This window comes from Bidens hawaiensis, unplaced genomic scaffold, assembly GCF_021521415.1.
Source record: "Bidens hawaiensis isolate Kalapana, Puna unplaced genomic scaffold, B.hawaiensis_p1.1 tig00024231_1, whole genome shotgun sequence".
NCBI classification, from domain to species: Eukaryota; Viridiplantae; Streptophyta; class Magnoliopsida; order Asterales; family Asteraceae; genus Bidens; species Bidens hawaiensis.
Genome location: NW_027493809.1, coordinates 68,414 through 86,563, shown reverse-complemented (window position 1 = coordinate 86,563; position 18,150 = coordinate 68,414). Strand labels below are relative to the sequence as shown.

Genomic DNA, 18,150 nt, shown 5'->3' with positions numbered 1-18,150 from the left:
TATTTGAACTAGATAATATGATAAATATGCAGTTTTGGAGATTATTCGATGTATTGTTATTTTATTGAAAACAATTGTGTACTTGCGATTATTTGAAATGAAATAAATATATTATCACTTTAATGTGTTACGAGCTAGTGAACAATCTAAGTACCGCCCCAGCGTATAATTCGCCCGAGGTTGGGGTGTTACAACTTTTAGTTTCCTTTTAAATCTATATCTAATTCATATTTGCAAGCCAAAAGGTGTCGGTATCAATAAGAATTATTAACCAAAGACCAATTAGTCCAATGGTAGCCTCATGGCTTTCAAGTCTTGCTGAAGCAATTCGCTCCGTATTGAGCACAACATTTTCCCATTCTGTTGGTTTCCTTCTAGATGGGTGGGCTAAGTCACCACATGATGTTCCTCGGGCGGGCGGAAGGGTGTTCTCGGGTGGGTGTTTGGGTCTTTCCTGTTTAAGAAAAAGCCGATAAGAATTATCTGTCGTGCCCCTTGAGTTTGTAGTTATTACAATAACCCCCTCTTCTTCAGCATTATAACAAAACCCGTCCTTCATATTCTGTATATCATCATCCTTCGATTCTCCACCTTCTCCCCTCTTTCTCTTTCGTTTCGTTTATCATTTACCAGACTATAAATCCAACTTCTTCTTCTTCTTCTTTTAGGGTTTATTAATCTCCACCATGGGTTATGAAAACGATCCGTAAGTACCAATTCTCTCTACCCTAACCTAGGGTTTGCTAATCCCCAATTCTCTATAACCTAGGGTTTTAATTTCATTTCAGGTACCGTGATGAAGACGGCGAGCCGTTGATGGACTTCGACGACGGATTCCAATCCGATCACGACAACAACAATGATAATCTCGAAGACGAGGTGGACGATAACAACGATTGGCAGGCGCCGGTGTTCGACGACTCTGATTCCACGTCACGGCCACGTAAACGCTTGATTAAGAAGAGTACGGCGGAGGAGGCGGTGCCGGATTTCGGAATGGATGATGACGTGGAAGATGACGTGGCTGCGTTTGTGAGAGATGAGTCGGATGGCGGTGGGAAGAGGAAGAAGGTTTCGGGTGACGGTGGGAGTGCGAGTGGGAAAAAGATGGAGAAGAAGTTTAATTCTTCTAAGTTTTCGGATAAAGGAGGGCGGTCGGGTGAGAAAGGCGGGTCGAAGTTTAAGGGGAGTGGTAGTAGTAGTAAGAGGAGTGGGCGGTCGGGTGGGCATGATGCGGAGGTGAAGGAGATGTGGGATACGATTGCGGGAGGCGATTCTGAGGTACATTTTAGGTTTCATTTTGATTGTGAACTTGTGATGGCTCTAGGGATGTTAACTGACTGTACGTTCAACGAACCGTTTGTGATATAAGAGGAAGTTTGTTTGCGTTTGATCGTTTAATTAACCAACGAAATGAAATTAACAAAGATTTTGTTGTTCGTTTACATTCGCTTATGTTCGTTCGGAGAATTAATTTTAAGTACTTTACTTGTTTATGCTTTGGCCGGCTATGTATTATGTCTGGGATTAAGAATGTTGTTTATTATTTTAAATATATATACGTTCAATTGTGTTCATTTATGTAGTTATATGCTGGTTTGCATTCGTTTATGAAATTAACGAACGAACGCAAACGATACAAACAAATTCATTTCCTTAATGAACGAACACGAACAAGATATTTCGTTGGATATGTGTTGGTGAACTGTTCGTTTGTTTGGTAAACTCTTAACGAACGAAGACGAACAAGGTTTTGTTCGGTTTGATTGGCTCGCTTATAGCCCTAGATATTCCTGTTATTGACACTGTCAAGTTCACAGTTCTAAACTGATTTAACAACTATGTTGCAGGATGACAAGGAGGGACCTAGGATGGTAGATGATGATAACTTCATAGATGATTCAGGTGTTGATCCATCAGATCGTTATGGAAGTGACCATGGTGGCTATTCTCCCAGTCGTGCTCCTCAGGTAAAAATATTCACATATAAATGAACTTGAACTCTTGAAGCATGTATGTTTGCCACTTTTTTTTTTTACTGTAAATTGCTTGAAATTGTAGGCCGAGGAGGGTGAAGAAGATGATGAAATCAAGGATCTTTTCAAGATGGGTAAGAAAAAGAAGAAAAATGAGAAAAGTGCTGCAGAGATTGCACTACTTGTTGAGAATGTGATGGCTGAACTTGAAGTTGTAGCAGAAGAAGATGCAGAGCTAAATAGAAAATCACAACCAGCTATAAATAAACTAAGGAAGCTGCCTCTTTTAACTGAAGTATTATCCAAGTAAGTTCATTATTATATTCAAATGCCTTACATCTGCTTCATGTCACACTCATTTGATTTATTTATGTTTTAACAAATGTTAATGCAGGAAACAACTTCAACTAGAGTTCTTGGATCATGGAGTTCTAACACTTTTGAAAAACTGGCTCGAACCCCTCCCTGATGGAAGCTTGCCTAACATCAACATTCGAGCAGCAATATTAAAGGTCCTAACTGAGGTATGCAAAAACATGATTTATATTAGGGTTAGATTATATGCTTTTATGTTTTTATGATTATTAATTAGTTATTCGTCGTTATCCTCCTGCAGTTTCCAATTGATTTAGATCAGTATGACAGGAGAGAACAATTGAAGAAGAGTGGACTGGGAAAGGTTGGCCCTTTTTTTAACTGGAACTAATTAAGATTAATGATACTAAATTATTATCATCTTTGATTAGGTCATTATGTTCTTGTCAAAGTCTGATGAAGAGACAACATCCAATAGAAAGCTGGCTAAAGACTTGGTTGACAAATGGGTAAGTATAAAGATTCTGTTTAACCTCAATTTTTAAGGTTAAATATGCCACTCATCCTTGTTTAGCAACCTAATGTTTACATTAACGTTTTACATGTAATTCAGAGTAGACCAATATTTAACAAAAGCACGCGATTTGAGGACATGAGGAACTATGAGGACGAAAGAGCCCCTGTTCGCCGACCATCAGTGAAAAAGTATGTTGCAATAAATTTTAACACCTTACAAAATTAAATTTGTTTTCTTTGTTCAAGTCTTTATGATCTGTTTTGTTACTTTCTAACAGGCCTATGAATAGAGCTTCAGGGATGCAGTCCAGAGATGATGACCTGGATTTGGGTGATAACTCTCAGTAAGTTAATTTTATTTTTATATAATAATCACTTCATGAATGCACTTGTTTCTTGTTGATGAAATGGAGGTTGTTGCAGAGAACCAAAGTCTGGAAGTTCATCTTCTAGACTACATGCATCAAGGCCCGAAGCAATGCCTCTAGATTTTGTGGTGCGGCCTCAATCTAAAATTGACCCGGATGAAGTTAGAGCTCGAGCCAAACAAGTGGTGCATGATCAACGTCGACTCAAGGTCTGTTTTTTATTATTTTCGTCATATTATCCCTAATTGTGATGACCGGATGAAATATGATTAAATTGGGATACGATGACAGATGAACAAGAGGCTGCAACAGTTAAAGGCGCCTAAAAAGAAGCAACTTCAAGCTACTAAGCTTAGTGTAGAGGGTCGGGGTATGGTCAAGTACTTGTAGACCAGGCTTGAGGTCCGGGCAGCAGTTGTATTCGTGGCCATTTGATCGTTTGTTGTGAACAAGACGAGAACACTCGGCGCTTGCTAAGGTGCTCGATGGTTTATATTTTCAGTCGATCTTTTATGTTTTTTAATATGACTAGATTTGTCACTGTTTTCTGGTGAAAGTATTCAGAATGACGCCTTGTCCTGTATAATGATAAAGTTGCAATATTTTCCAGTCTTTTCAAGTTTTTGTTATTGTCCTGCATTTAAATTTTGAACCTTGTCAATCTCCCACAAACAAGGTTTGGTTATGCTTCTTGATAATAGTTATATTTTTATCGAAATTGAAAGTTTTCCCGTGGGTATGATTGATTGATCGAAATTGGAAGTTTATATTGGATTAAGGATAAAAACTAGTTTTACAAAAAGTACAACTTGTTAACCTGTTAAGCATATTAAAGGTTAATTGTTTTGGTTTTTGACTTCTCGAATACACGCGTCTAATTGAATAAAGTTTTAATTGTATTCATTTAAAATTTGTTAAATGTTAATACTACATTAACAAATCTTTTAAAATAGTAAGGTAATAATTTGTGCTGTTTACATGGTAAACTTCCAAGGATCGTTTGTAAATCGTAATTGCATCATCGTTCCAACCTTTTAGAAATTATGGATCTATTCTCAGATAGTTTCTGACCTGTGAGCCATTGTTTGTTAGCCATTGTGTGTTTCTTTCGATAAGGGTGGGCGGGCACCTAGCTTGCCCCACCCGGGCACCCGAGCTTGCATGGGAATTTTCACTGCCTTCCTTTCTAGGTGGGAATTCAGGTTAGAATTTGAGTTCTGAGTTCCACTATGGATGGAAGGCTAGTGACTGTGTGAGGGTAGATGAAGCCAAAAGTCTAGTATGAGAATTAGGTTGGGTAAACAACCCTCTTAACTAAAGTTGTGACTTAAAACACGTGGCGCATTGTAATTGGAAGTTGTTGTGGGTTCAAGGGGGACTGGGGGAGTGTGCCCCCCCATTCCAAGTCCTAACCAATGTTGAAAATGTTAAATTTAGTAGAATACATTTTAACATTTCATCTTAGAGGTACAAAACGACCCCCTATCTCCTTTCTTTGATGCACTGTGTTCACAACTCCACAAATAAGGTTCTGACAAGCGGATCTCTCATAAACCGTCTGCCTTACCAATCTCATCGACCGGACATGTGTCAAAAACCAATTGATGCCAAAGATAACCTTGAAATTTTATGTATGTATAACTTTAAGCTAATTATGAAACTAATTTATATATGTTGTGGATTTACAATCTTAACAAAAAATATTTATGTTTAAAATAAGCAAAACTTGAAGCACTAACTAGTAAGTTGGAAGAAAAATACCAAAGAGAAAAAGAAATCCAGCATAATCACATCGTTTGTTTTCCTGGTTCAGCTGGATCGACCAATGACATAAAAGTTATCTATTCAAGAAATCTAACGTAGTAGTTTATAGGGTCCTCCCAAAATTCTTTTTCCCGCGTCTTGATTAATTTTGATGGTAATGTCATTTCACTTATTCATTGGATTGACCTGAGAGAGAAGTGGTTGAATGGCTTCATATTAACCTTGTTTAAAAAATACGAAAACCATTAGTCGCATAATAAAAATCCAACCTAGTATTATATTCACACCGACCTACTTCCGCAATCTTGTGTTTATTTTATGTAAAGGATAAAAAGTAAAAAGAAAAAAGAAATCCGGAAGTCTAACTTAAAAAGACGATATTTGACCCTACCCCCCATTCTTATTCTTCTTGGCTCGTTTCTCTTTCATCTCTCTGGAACATACGACGCGCAGCCTCAAACCACAACAACAATCAATCTTCCTGCCTGCCACATCATCCACTAATTGCCGGTAATTTCTGTTTACGCTTGCTTTATATTTATCTTTCCTACCCTAATTTAATAAAATCCTTTACTTTATTACCACCGTTACGATTAGGGCACAGATGTATTTACGTTATCTTCATTACCAATTTCAATTGATGTTCCAAAGCATATTACTTTCTTTCTTACTCCAAAACGTTTCAATTTCATATCAATTAGTTTTTTTTTTCAGTTAAAGCAGGAGCTATAGAGTTTAATGAATTAGACAATTATTATTACTAGTTATAAAACCTACTCATTATTGTCCATACTAGCACACAAGTTTATTGGCTGTGCCCGGGGTTTAACTAACTCATGTCACTTCTCAACCCCCCCCCCCCCCCCCCCCCGTCTAGAACCAACTCGTTTTACTTTTCTTGCGGAGCTGAATTTGATTATCATGTTATTTGTAAAATGTCTGTCTGTTATTGTTAATCATTAATCTGTTCTGCAACATTATTTGGAGAGGACGAGAGACTATGATAGAAACTAAATATCGAAAGCTTTAATTTCTGAAAATACAACCCAATTTGAGATAGGGAATCTCTGATTACAAGAAGCACGATAATAATTTCAAATTCTAGGATACCTAGCTGTTAAACCTAATAACCTATAAATAAGCTACTGCTACTACTAACTGCAACTAAGCCTCCCACTCAGCCACGTTTCTTGTTCTGCAAGCTGTAATTTAACCCCTGGGTTGGGATCTTTTCTTTTGGGTAGGTCTGACCAATTAGAACTTCTAGGTACGTATCATTACCGCCCTCCTTGAAAATCGGCCTCTCCTCAAGTCGAGGAGAGAAATGATTTGCTGGCTCCTGGGGCTGTCTCCAGAGTGGTATGAGTTGTAGATGGCGGAACGAACCATTTTTTTTGTTATCTTGTGTTAACCCCTGCAACTTGACTTCTTGACCATTGATGGTAAAGATTAGGAACATCTAGTTCTAGTTAGCTTGGACCGTGTTTAAGGTAGCTAGTCATTGGATGCCAAAAATCACATCCGCCCCGCCCAACGAGAACAGTAGAAGTCTTGAGTTATTTGTTGTCTGCATAATATTTTGCAAATTTGGTTGCAAAGGATAACGTCACCATTGCTGATTCGCACAGCCCAAAGGAGCCACCACCTGAGTTGGGAGATCTGCCTTCTTGATGAAGGTGTTGGCCACGGAATTATGGGTTGAGCTTGAGCCTCTATCAACCAGAACTAATACATGCTTCGAATTGATGGAACCTTGAAGCGTCAAGGCTGGAACATGGGATCTCCCAATAATGGCTTGAAGGCTGATTTCAGCTGATTCTTCTCGACCAGCGAGTGAGTACGAGACAATTCTCGCCGGTGCAGATGTCCTGATAGCCTACATCGTTAGCCACTTTAAGTAGGTGATACTGTGATAGTTATTAGTTACCTGTTTTGCTATAGTGACCTGGCCCAAATTTGTCCCGACGTCTGATGCATTCTTCCTTGAGATACATGGACTGTTTCTCTTTATTTTGAAATGTGAAATGGAAAGTTCTGTGTGGTGGTCATCGGTGGGTTGGCTGCTGTTGATGAGGCAGGGCTACTCAGTTTCAGGTCAGGTTTGGGGGCATTTTCAGTAGACTTCTTTTCAGTTGAACTGTTGCTGAGTTTTGATTCAAATTTGAGTGCAAGACTCACAGTTTTGTAGAAGGAACGCGGTTTAGGAATACGGACACCAGCCCTTCAATTCCTCTTTAAGCCCATTGAGGAAGACCCCCAATAAGCGGTGATCTGGCCATTTTTGAAACTCTGGTTGATCGTCTTCGACAGAATCGGACAGAATCGGTTTGCATGCTGCTGCACTTGTCTGAATTTTGGAATTCCAGTGGCCCAACGTGCTTCTGTAATGCGCTAACCAGCTCCCAATAAGCCCGCTTTTGGTCAGTGGGTTACCACGAGTAAAGGTCCAATGCATCTCCCTCCAAGTGCATTGCAGCAACATCGATGATCTCGGTTTCACGAGTGTTGTAAAACCGAAAGTATTTTTTCTGTCTTTAATAGCCAACTCCTTGGATCACCCCGCTAAAGTAGGGGAGTTCAATTTTGTGATAGGGCCAGTGATTGAACTTAGGGTAACTGGTTTTTCCATCGTTTTGTCTACTCCGCCCTCGCTCGACTTCTCTATGCCTGTTATTTGACATTTCAACATGGCCATGTCCTCCTTTAAGGACTTCATAGCCTTGATTTTAGCAACAATAGCCGCTAATTGGGTATCGGCGGAATCAGAAGAACTGCCACCTCCTTTAGAACCACTTCGAGTTTGCACCATCGCTGCTTCTTTGGATGTTCCCGGCAATGGAACCGGTTGATAGAAACTAAAAATCAAAAGCTTAAGTTTCTGAAAGTAAAACCCAATGCAAGATGAGGCATCTCCGATTACAAGAAGTACTATAATGATTTCAAATTCATGGATACTTAAATTGTAAACCTAATAACCTATTAATAAGCTACTGCCACTACTAACTGAAATTAAACCTCCCGCTCAGCCACGTTTCTTGTTCTGCAAGCCATCATTTAACCTCTAGGTTGGGATCTTCTTTTCTTTTGGGTAGGCCCGTTTGACCCATTAGAACTCCTAGGCACGTATCAGACTATCTAGCGGTTTCTCTTTTCATATGATTATGTAGTTATTTTGCATATGAAACAGGTTGTCATCAGTCATCTGTTTAGTGATTTGCAAAATAGACCTAAGATGTATACATGTAAACTAATAAGGCAATGATAAGAGTTGGGGACTGATATAGTTGTAATTTCTTTCTTCTAAGGGCACAAAGTAGATAAGAGGAAATTTACAGTTTTATAAATATTCACATCTCTCTGTGATTTTTGTTTGATTCATCTAGTTTGTTAACTTATGAAACGGGCTGGCCAAATATTGAATCTTGGCATGTGAGGCTAGTTGAGTCCGATTTAGTTAAGGGCTTAGGGTCGGTTTGGTGTTTTAATGGGATAAGTTTATTATGGTGAGTTTATTTATTTCATTTTTGGGGCGTTGTCTAATTCCTAGTTTAGAGGTATTGAATTTGGATTCAAATTTGTTTTGATTTAGCTTGGAGGTTAACTTAAGTTTGGGTCAAGTAGGTATTAGAATAGTGGCTTAAGACGTCTTTGTTTGGTGTACTTTAGTTTTCGGTTTACGAATGAATAAAAGAGTTGATTGATGTTTGATAAAAAACCATGTTTCTGTGTTTAATTCGACAGGGGCCATCAATTTTTCTGATCAAAGTTGATATATATTATTATTTCATGAAAATTGGTTTCTTTATTGGCTACAAATTTGTAAGTTGTTTCCAATTTGTGACAATGCATACAAAGTCTAGTGATCTTTTAGTTTCTTTAATGGATCTGTAGTTGTTCTTGATCATGAGCAGGTTTATTTTCATAAATTCTACTTTTGAGTTTGAACTTGGAATGCATTGTTTCTTGTGTTGCAACTTGCACACAGTCACTGACATGCTGCAAGCATGGTGTTCTTCATGGTGGTTTATGCAGTGCAAAATCAAAACTTGTCATTTTTTAGTGTTGAAGAACTTCCGCATAATGAATATTGCAAACATATTGGAGCTTGTATTTATGTGAAACTTGTTGCCTGCAAACTTGTTTAGGACAAGCTTCCCATAGAAAACATGCTCTTTAGGAAAATATATGAGTAATTGATTTGTGGATGCTATGCTGCGTTTGTATTTCCTTGCACTGTTGCCAGTTTGCCATACTTATGTTAAATTATACCTTAAACACGGAGAAACTTTATTTAAAAAAAAATATCTGTTGGCTCATGGAGGTACCTCTGAATGATTCTATTAAGAGGGTACCTCTGAATCGGGCAAGAGGTAGTGTGTGTTTGGTTACGCCTCTTAATGGCTCATGGAGCCTCTTAATGGTTAAGCTTCAGAGACATGCTGAATGATTCAGAGGCTACCTCTTAATCAGTTAGATCTCTTGTTGATTCAGCACTACATTGCCAAACAACCCTTAAATTTGTTAGTACACATACAATGCAGGTCGTAGAAGTTACTTTAAGGCCCATTGTGAACTAGGGGGACTCTATCTTCATTTTTCGACATTTTATAGAGAACCAAAAACCGCCAATGACTGCTTTGGTGTCCAATGATCCAATGCATTTTGGAATGTATGAAGGCGGTCAAGGCGGTCCATATAGACATTCTGATGATAATATGGAAGAACATGGTGGTCGCTGGTATTTTTCACGCAAAGAAATTGAAGAAAATTCTCCATCTAGACCCGATGGCATTGATTTAAAGAAAGAAACTTATCTTCGCAAATCATATTGCACATTTTTGCAAGATTTGGGCATGAGGCTGAAAGTGTACGTTCCTTTATTCTTTATTTCCCCCCTTCAAAATCATCTTTCTTGTTCTGTTCAGTTTATTATTAGTATGAAACATGGATCGATAGCTATGTAAAACACATGTTGTGCTTCTTTATTGATAATGATTGTTTTACATTTGTAACACATGGTTTGTGTTTGAAATTTTGTCATTTAGGCCTCAAGTAACAATTGCTACAGCTATAATATTCTGCCACCGTTTCTTTCTCCGTCAATCACATGCAAAGAATGACCGAAGGGTGAGTTGTATCTCATTTCACTTCTTTTTAATTACTTTTTTTGCCTATGTATTAATAAAAGCAGTTGGTTTTATCTTGTGTATTAACATGTTTTGATTGCAGACGATTGCAACTGTCTGCATGTTTCTTGCAGGCAAGGTCGAAGAAACCCCTCGCCCTTTAAAAGATGTTATCCTTGTTTCTTTTGAAATCAATAACAAAAAGGACCCTGAGGCTATTCAAAGAATCAAACAGAAGGTATCATCATTTCTACTAAAAACCACCTGTTAGATCCACTAGATGGTTTTTATAACTATTGTTATGTTATGTGTTGCAGGAGGTGTATGAACAACAAAAGGAACTAATATTACTAGGGGAGCGAGTCGTTCTAGCAACTCTTGGTTTTGATTTTAACGTGCATCATCCATATAAACCACTAGTTGAGGCAATAAAGAAGTTCAAAGTTGCCCAAAATGCCCTTGCTCAAGTGGCTTGGAATTTTGTCAATGATGGGTATGCTGCTGTATTTCTTAATTTGTGGTTTCTCTATGTATATGCCAGCCTGTCCATTTTGACATGCAAAAGAGGCATGCAGACTTCGGACGTCCCTCTGCTTGCAATTTAAACCCCACCACATCGCGGCTGGGGCTATTTTTCTTGCCGCCAAGTTTCTAAAAGTCAAACTCCCGTCAGATGGTGAAAAAGTTTGGTGGCAGGAGTTCGATGTCACCCCACGCCAACTAGAGGGTCTGTGTTTTTACTATTATTATTATTATTATATTTATTTATTTTTATTTCTATTTACATATTCTTAGGTGGTTTTCTTTTCTGAAATTTGTTTACATTTTGCAGAGGTCAGTAACCAAATGCTAGAACTGTATGAACAAAATCAAATGGCGCCTTCTCAAACGAGTGAAGTTGTTGACGGCAGTAAAGGTGGCGGGGCAACTCAAAAGGGACCCGCCAGATCTCTTCCGACTGATGAAGATGGCCCAAACAATTCCAGGCCCGGTACCTTATCAAGGCCCACTCCTGATCAATCAGGCCAGAGCATAAAGGGAGATGTTGAAGTCAAAGAAAGTCAACAGCATAACGGGCCTGAAGACGGTAACAGGTCTGAAAGACATAAGGAGGAAACTCGAGAAAGAAGGGAACCGGTGGAATCATTGAAGGAGAAATACCAGGGAAGGAATCTGTCACCTCAAGATGCTATTAAAAGGATTGATAAAGATAAAGTGAAAGCGGCTATTGAGAAACGAAAGAAGGCCCGTGTTAGCGATGTGGCCCGAAAACCAGATTTTATGGATGAAGATGATTTAATCGAGAGAGCGTTAGAAGACGGTATAGAGCTGGCTGCTGAGTCAGAGAAAAACAAACAAGATGGAAAACACAGTTGGTCAAAACCAGATAACGATCTGGAAGACGGTCAGTATCACTCTTTGGTTAAGGGACAGTTGTCGCGTGGTCAAGATTTTGACCCTGTGGAAGAAGGGGAAGTGGGAATGATGGATGATGAATATAGGTCAAGGTCAAGGTCACCTAATTCTAGCAGTAGAAAAAGAAAGGGTGGTGGGACCCCACCTGATAAAAGGAGAAACTAATTCATGCTTCTAAAGATAATATGTGGTTAATCAATGTATTGTTTAAACTAAATTTTGGTTTCCTTGAGTTATTTTCTGGTCATGAAATATTCAGACATACCATTTCATCAATGAGCTTCTCTAAGGTACGACATTCGCCTGCCAACCATGTTTATATCTTTATATGCGCTTTGTTCCTGCTTGTTTCTTTTTCTTATTTTGGTTGATTGTTAGACGCTTAATTTTTAAGTAGAAACACACACCTTAGTTAGATCCATAGACATGTTTGTTTGGTTCTATACTTGTTCTATCTCCTTATTTTGTAATGTTGTGAAAGTTTTGATTTGTTTGCTTTTATGTATAATGTATCACTGTTGAACCATTACTGACCATTAATTTAGAGCAAGTACATTGAGTTATATATGCACATAATCTTTCGTCTTTTCTGATAAGGCTAATGGGAATATGGGATTTTAATAATTTAAACGATTACCGATTGACTGATAATAATCCATATTGATTTTGCCTTATAGATAACCCGACAGGATCACACAAAGCCTCAAGAGTTGAAAACGTAGTTGTCACTTGTTCAGTTGTTTGACGTACTATTAATAATATTATCGACCTCTGAAGTTGACACGCAGTGGTAGTTTAAGAGAAAAAAGAGGTGAATTTTTAAGAGAACTAAATAGTATTAATTTTATGCCCAAATTATAATAACAGATAAATACACTATTTGTTAAATCATTAGTATTTATAATTTATTAACCGATGAATACATGTAATGTAAGTGGATACACTATATATGGAACCACTAGAATGTCATACTAGTATATTTCTAGGTGAATAAAAGATGTTCATCATTGAATGAAATATTTATAAATACTTAACTAACATTTTGCTTTTTAAAATCTTGAAAACTGAGCACACATGAATAAACCTGTTTCCATCAACTTTACCGGAAAGACCAATAAAGTTAAAAATCAAAAGTTAATTTACAAAGATATGAAATTATGAAGTCATCATATCATACCTATGAAACAAATGGAACATGTGATCGGTCGAAAAAAACAAGAAAAGAATGATCCTTTATACCTACCACCTATGCAATTGAGCATTACAAAGCCAAGCCAAATCTCTTGTTACCTCCACTCTCCCAGCTGGTCATTTCACACACCAAGTTTTAAACCTCAATTACCCCCTTAACTTCTCAAACTGTTTTCTGTTTTCTTAACCACAAACAATGTCCGAAGAGAGTCTCGATACGAATGTAAGTACCAGCGCTGCACCAAGGAGGCCGAGGTCCATGGAGGACGATGACAGCGGAAACTCGGTGGACATGAAAGCCATGGAGAGCGGTCAGGGCGCGCGTGTGAAAAGTGAAATCGAGAGTGAAGATGATGAGGAATACTATGAAGATAAGCCCACAAAGGGTGAGGTGATGAGTTGGTGTTTTTACGAACTGTGTTCGTATTTTACGCACACGGTTCTTCTTACCATCGTGTTTCCGCTCATCATAAGTCAGAGTTTTGGTGATGAGCCACCAGAACCGGCTCAAGGGTGGTACAAGAATGGGAAAGGTTTTCGTTGCACGAAAAAAGAAACCATTTTGTAAGTCTCGTTAACTTATAAAGTTTTATAACTGTTTGGCGCTTAACAAGCCCTAAATCAAATCGGCTGAATCATATGCTAATGAGAAAACCAACATGAATCCGAATTTATAAACCCGATTCAACTTTAAAGTGTTAAATCCATGATACGATGTTTGACTAGATTATTTTTGCTTGATTAATTACCTGGTTCTTTGTTGATGATTTAACCTTTTTATTTATAGTTAACTTTAGACTCTATAATCAATCAGAGTGGGAATTGACTACATAGTCGGTCTAGTTGAATCTATCAGAACTCAGGACTGGATTGTCGACATTGATTTTAAAAGTTTTAATTTAGTCTTCTTTTTTAAAACTTTTTTTATTAATTGATTTAATTTTGTATAATCTCCATATTTTATTTAATTAAAGGTTTCATATCTTATCGGTATAGTCAATTCATATAAAAGATAAAATATTTGCATATTTCGTTTTTGAATTAGTGTTATATATACAATTTTTATATTATTTTAACGTCATTCGTTTTTTTCAACTTGAATAACCGGTCATTTCATGAAAACAAAATTTATACAAATTAACACTCATGATTCAATTCATGATTGCATAAAAGTAGTAAATTTGATTTTGGTTCATATGTTTTTTTACACAATGAAATATAATGCTACTTGCGTTTTTAACTTGTATCACATATTGTTTATTTAAAATATCATAGTTTGTTAATATTAAAAATTCATATCAAAATATCAAAATGTCCTATATTTTTATTTTTAAATTAGTTGTATATGCGTTTTTGGTTATTATTTTCATTATTTATAACGTTATGCGATTTTTTTAAAAACCGACGAGCTAGTCTTATAACCGATCCGTCATTAAAGACATTGTTTATACACATCAAGAGTCATGATTAAACGAAAACAATAAATTTGATTATGGTTCACATGCTTTTAGAGGAGGTAATTTTATGGTTGTTGAGATATCATGTTTCACTTTTGATATCTTTAATACATTGTTTATCCACATTAACAATCATGATCACCTGAACATAATAAAGTTGATTTTGGTTCACATGTTTTTTTGGGAAGTAACTTTTAAGGAAGTTGAGATATGATGTTGCACTTTTCATATTTACATTATTCGTTATCCATATTTAGACATCTTTACAAAACTCTTTACATCTCATTCTTTATTTTTATTTTTTTAAATATTTTGTTATTATATGATCTCTTTATTTCAATAAGCACATTTGATAACAAGAAAATTAAAAATTTCATATCATCATTAATCATTATTAGTAATATACTAATATGCATTACTTAAAAGTAATTAACAATTAAGATGCTAATTACAGGTTTGAAGCATTGACATATGCAAGAATAAAAGTTGGCAGCATGAAGTTCTCTCCACTAGAATGGACTTCAATCTCTTGGTTCTCCGGCCTAATCCTCGCCGCGCCGCTCCTCGCCTCCGTCTCCATCCACCTCGACCACCGCCCCAACTCCCAGCTCATAACCGCTACCACCACCGCCATTGGCGCCATCTTCTGCCTCCCCGCAGGCGCCATCAAAACCGTCTGGATCATGCCACCCTACGTCGCTGCCATTGTCTCCTCCAACACCGTGGGGTCCGCCTTCCACAACCGCCACCTCGGCCTCATGGTCCGCGGCTTCGTGGGCCCCACCATTCGAAAACTCCAATTCTCGGACCGCCAGGCAGTCTCCAGCTGGCTGTCTATCTATGCGACAGCTGGAGGTTGCCTCGGGTCCGCGGCTATTGCATCATTTACTTATTACATGCTTCGAAACTCTGAAGGGTTTATCAGTTTATGGATTGTTTCGATCTTCAGTGGTATATTATGGTTCGCGGGAATCACACATATACTCACCGCCACTCGATCAAACGAAAACGAATTATTAAGTAACAATGAGCGAGTCTACACTCGTTATTTTGTTTCAATCTTTGACCACCCGCATGCTGCGGGTAGTCTGGTTGGGGTTTTACTGTCATCCTTTTCAACAATGAGCATATTCACCGGCGGTGTGCTTTACATCGTCGGTGAACTATGCGTCCCGCCAAAGGACATACTATTCGTGTGGCTGACATATTTCTTCTTTCCAATATTCGCTCTCCCGTTACTCCACCCGATTCAGAAAGTCATCCAATCCGACGCTGTAAAGATGCAGATATTCGGGTTCTTGTTAACCACACTCGCTTCGGGCATGGGGTGTTACTACAGGCAACACCACTGGCATTTCAACCACGTGTTATTTCTTGCGGCTGCGCAGAGTGTGGCTTCGGGTGTTCTTCATGCGTATAGTCGGATATTGTTGATGGATTGTGCGCCTGCAGGAAAAGAAGGTGTGTTTGCAGCGTGGTTTTCGTGGGTGAGGATGTTTGGGGCGTTTGTCGGGTTTGTTATTGGTTCGAGTGGTGTAGGGAATATTAACCGGTCGTTTGGGGCTGCGTTTGCTGCGGCTGTCGTTGGTATAGTTGCATTGATTTTTAGTAATGTTAGTAGTTATGGTGGAGCTGTGGCGGCAGGGCACGTGCATAAGCGTCGCGAGTCGGGGTCGCTGGTGCTGGTGAGGGGATCAGAGGATTTAGCTGGTGGTAAAGTGAAAAGGGATTCGGAAGGGACACAAGATAGAAGCATGGAAGTTTGATTTGTGTTATGTTTTTTTTTTTTTTTGGTGGTAATTGAGGAATGCAAAATGTAATAAAGACTTGACTAGCTTTGAATTCTTTTAAGTAATTTAGGTTGGAATTCAGCATTCACATTTGAAAAATATGTTTTGTGTATTCATTCGTTTGGTTCAAATATTCATATGCTTCATTAACTATTTTAAGTATACTGTGTGAACTTAGATCACAATGTAAGATAAATATTTGATTATATTTAGTTAACCACCAACATTACTGACGTACAACTGAACATAATATTAACAAAGATCTTTTATATGTACTTAAAGTTGAGATAAAGATGATAATTTCAACAAGATCTAACTAAAAAGTCAAGTGGGTAAAAATTGTGGGAGATATCAAAATCGGTGTTAAATCATAAACGACTTATAAAATAGTACCTGCCAACAAACAACGAACCGAAGCAACTTGAGTTATTCAAGAAGGGCACTTAAGTCATGTTTTCTCAGTTAAGAAAAAAGTTGGTTTATGTTTCTTTTGGAATCTTAGAAGATGCTATTAGAACTAACTAGTATTTTGTCACCCAGATGGAGGTATCTGTGGACTTCAATTCCCCGTCTCAAACTCAGTATCTCAAGTGAGGATTTCTACGAGTTGTTAAGCTTTTCTCTCGCCACAAAAATGTGTCGAATTTCTTCGAAAAGAAGGCGACCACGTCCAAAGGATTATCAACCATGCATTCTCCCTTAATGTCCAACAACTAAACGTTGCATGTTTGTTTGCAAAAAACAAATATTCCTACAACAAGAGAGCCGCATTCCCTCTTTCTCTTCCGGGTTCTCAGACTCTCAAACATCTCTCCTTAAGGGACTCAAGTGGCCATTTTGACGAGGAGATCGTACTCGCATCATCACAACACTTTTCATCTCTAACAACCTTGCTTCTTCATAGCATCACATTCTATGATGGTGTTTTCTCCATGTGCCCCAACTTGAAGAACCTGACCTTATATAGCTGCAAAATGACCGGATCGCCTGTTTTAAGGATTAGTCATCCGCGGCTTTCTAACCTCACGCTTGAAAAAGGAGTCTTTTACACACACTTTCAATGGAGGGCGATATCAAGTTTCCGCACCCGAGCTTGCTTCCTTGCGCTTTTTTGGCTTTTGTCCTCAGATGTTCTCAACAGAAGATGGCTTCCCTTGTTTGGAAAAAGCACACCTCTCTTTTCACAGTCGTCTAGAGTATATAAGCAGCTTGTATGCTCCTACCATTATCAATCTGCTTCAACAGTTCCGCAATGTCAAACATCTTACTTTGAGCATGGAAATCATTGAGGTTAATTAGTTTCTTTCTTACCATGTAACATTAGCCTTATATGTATATATACATATAGTTTTCTTGAATATATAGACTTTAATTTCTGCAGCGTCTGAACTCATCCGTGGAACTAATCTCACACCGACTCTGCCCACTTGCTAGCTTAGAGAGTTTGAGGCTTCTTCCAAAAGTTGTTACTTTTGTGGTGCACAGACACACAAGAGTTATTATGTCTACTGAAGTGAAAAAGTATTTGCTAAGTAGTTCTCCAAAAGCACCTTGACCGAGGTATATATTTACACTTATATCATCATTAAAGTTAATGCACTGCTAAGAGGAAGCATGTATATAATTACAGGTGCTGTGAGAGGAATGCTATGCTTTAGATGCAGGTGCTCATCGTTAATGAATATATATGTGATGACTAGAAATATATATATAGAATCAACTGTTGATGCCATTAATTATCTTTTCTATTTTTGATTCAGGTCCTATTCTGGTGCAATAGTCAATCATCTTTCACCTGTTTGAGCCACTTTTCTTATTTTATTGGAGTATGTCGATCTCTAACCAACTTATAACGTTCATCTTGTTATGTTTAGAACCAAAGTTAAGTTTATTATTGTTGTGTTTAAAGCCAAATTTGCGTGTAGTTAAGTCTTGGTTTAAGCACCATCCAAATTGCATAGTTTCTAGTGGCATAATTAACGTTACATCACAGATCATGTTTTGTGTTTGAAACTGAAATTGCAGCATCGACAACGTCAATCAGGCTGCAAGGCCGTCTCCAAGAATCATGAAAATATATTAGGCCAAAGGCAAAAAAAAATAAAAATTGGGGGACTTAAATTAGTTAAGTAATTGGGTTTAAACATTAAGAATACGTTTTTTTTCAAATATATAAATATAATCTTTATTAAAAAAAAATTGGGCCTATCGAGGTGTCGGGCCAGAGTCGA

General features: G+C 37.8%; 3 protein-coding genes and 1 pseudogene across 3 annotated transcripts; all 4 read left to right on the top strand.

Moving 5' to 3' along the window:
* The first annotated feature begins 682 nt into the window (after window positions 1–682).
* On the top strand, window positions 683–3,719 carry LOC143568814 (protein IWS1 homolog 1-like). Its single transcript, XM_077054871.1, has 11 exons — window positions 683–706; window positions 789–1,281; window positions 1,851–1,970; window positions 2,062–2,282; window positions 2,371–2,500; window positions 2,593–2,655; window positions 2,723–2,800; window positions 2,905–2,996; window positions 3,086–3,151; window positions 3,231–3,384; window positions 3,467–3,719. Exons 1-11 carry the CDS (start codon window positions 687–689, stop codon window positions 3,563–3,565), a joined length of 1,536 nt encoding a protein of 511 aa, XP_076910986.1. The 5' UTR covers window positions 683–686; the 3' UTR covers window positions 3,566–3,719.
* A 5,819-nt stretch (window positions 3,720–9,538) lies between these two features.
* Window positions 9,539–11,845, top strand: LOC143568805 (cyclin-T1-3-like). Its single transcript, XM_077054864.1, has 6 exons — window positions 9,539–9,806; window positions 9,985–10,066; window positions 10,169–10,303; window positions 10,383–10,558; window positions 10,641–10,792; window positions 10,898–11,845. The coding sequence occupies exons 1-6, from the start codon at window positions 9,568–9,570 to the stop codon at window positions 11,644–11,646; spliced, it is 1,533 nt and encodes a 510-aa protein (XP_076910979.1). The 5' UTR covers window positions 9,539–9,567; the 3' UTR covers window positions 11,647–11,845.
* Window positions 11,846–12,920: 1,075 nt separating this feature from the next.
* LOC143568804 (uncharacterized) lies at window positions 12,921–15,915 on the top strand. The gene is made up of 2 exons (XM_077054863.1): window positions 12,921–13,236; window positions 14,584–15,915. The coding sequence occupies exons 1-2, from the start codon at window positions 12,932–12,934 to the stop codon at window positions 15,893–15,895; spliced, it is 1,617 nt and encodes a 538-aa protein (XP_076910978.1). The 5' UTR covers window positions 12,921–12,931; the 3' UTR covers window positions 15,896–15,915.
* Window positions 15,916–16,459: 544 nt separating this feature from the next.
* On the top strand, window positions 16,460–17,474 carry LOC143568817 (uncharacterized; annotated as a pseudogene).
* The last annotated feature ends 676 nt before the right edge of the window (window positions 17,475–18,150 follow it).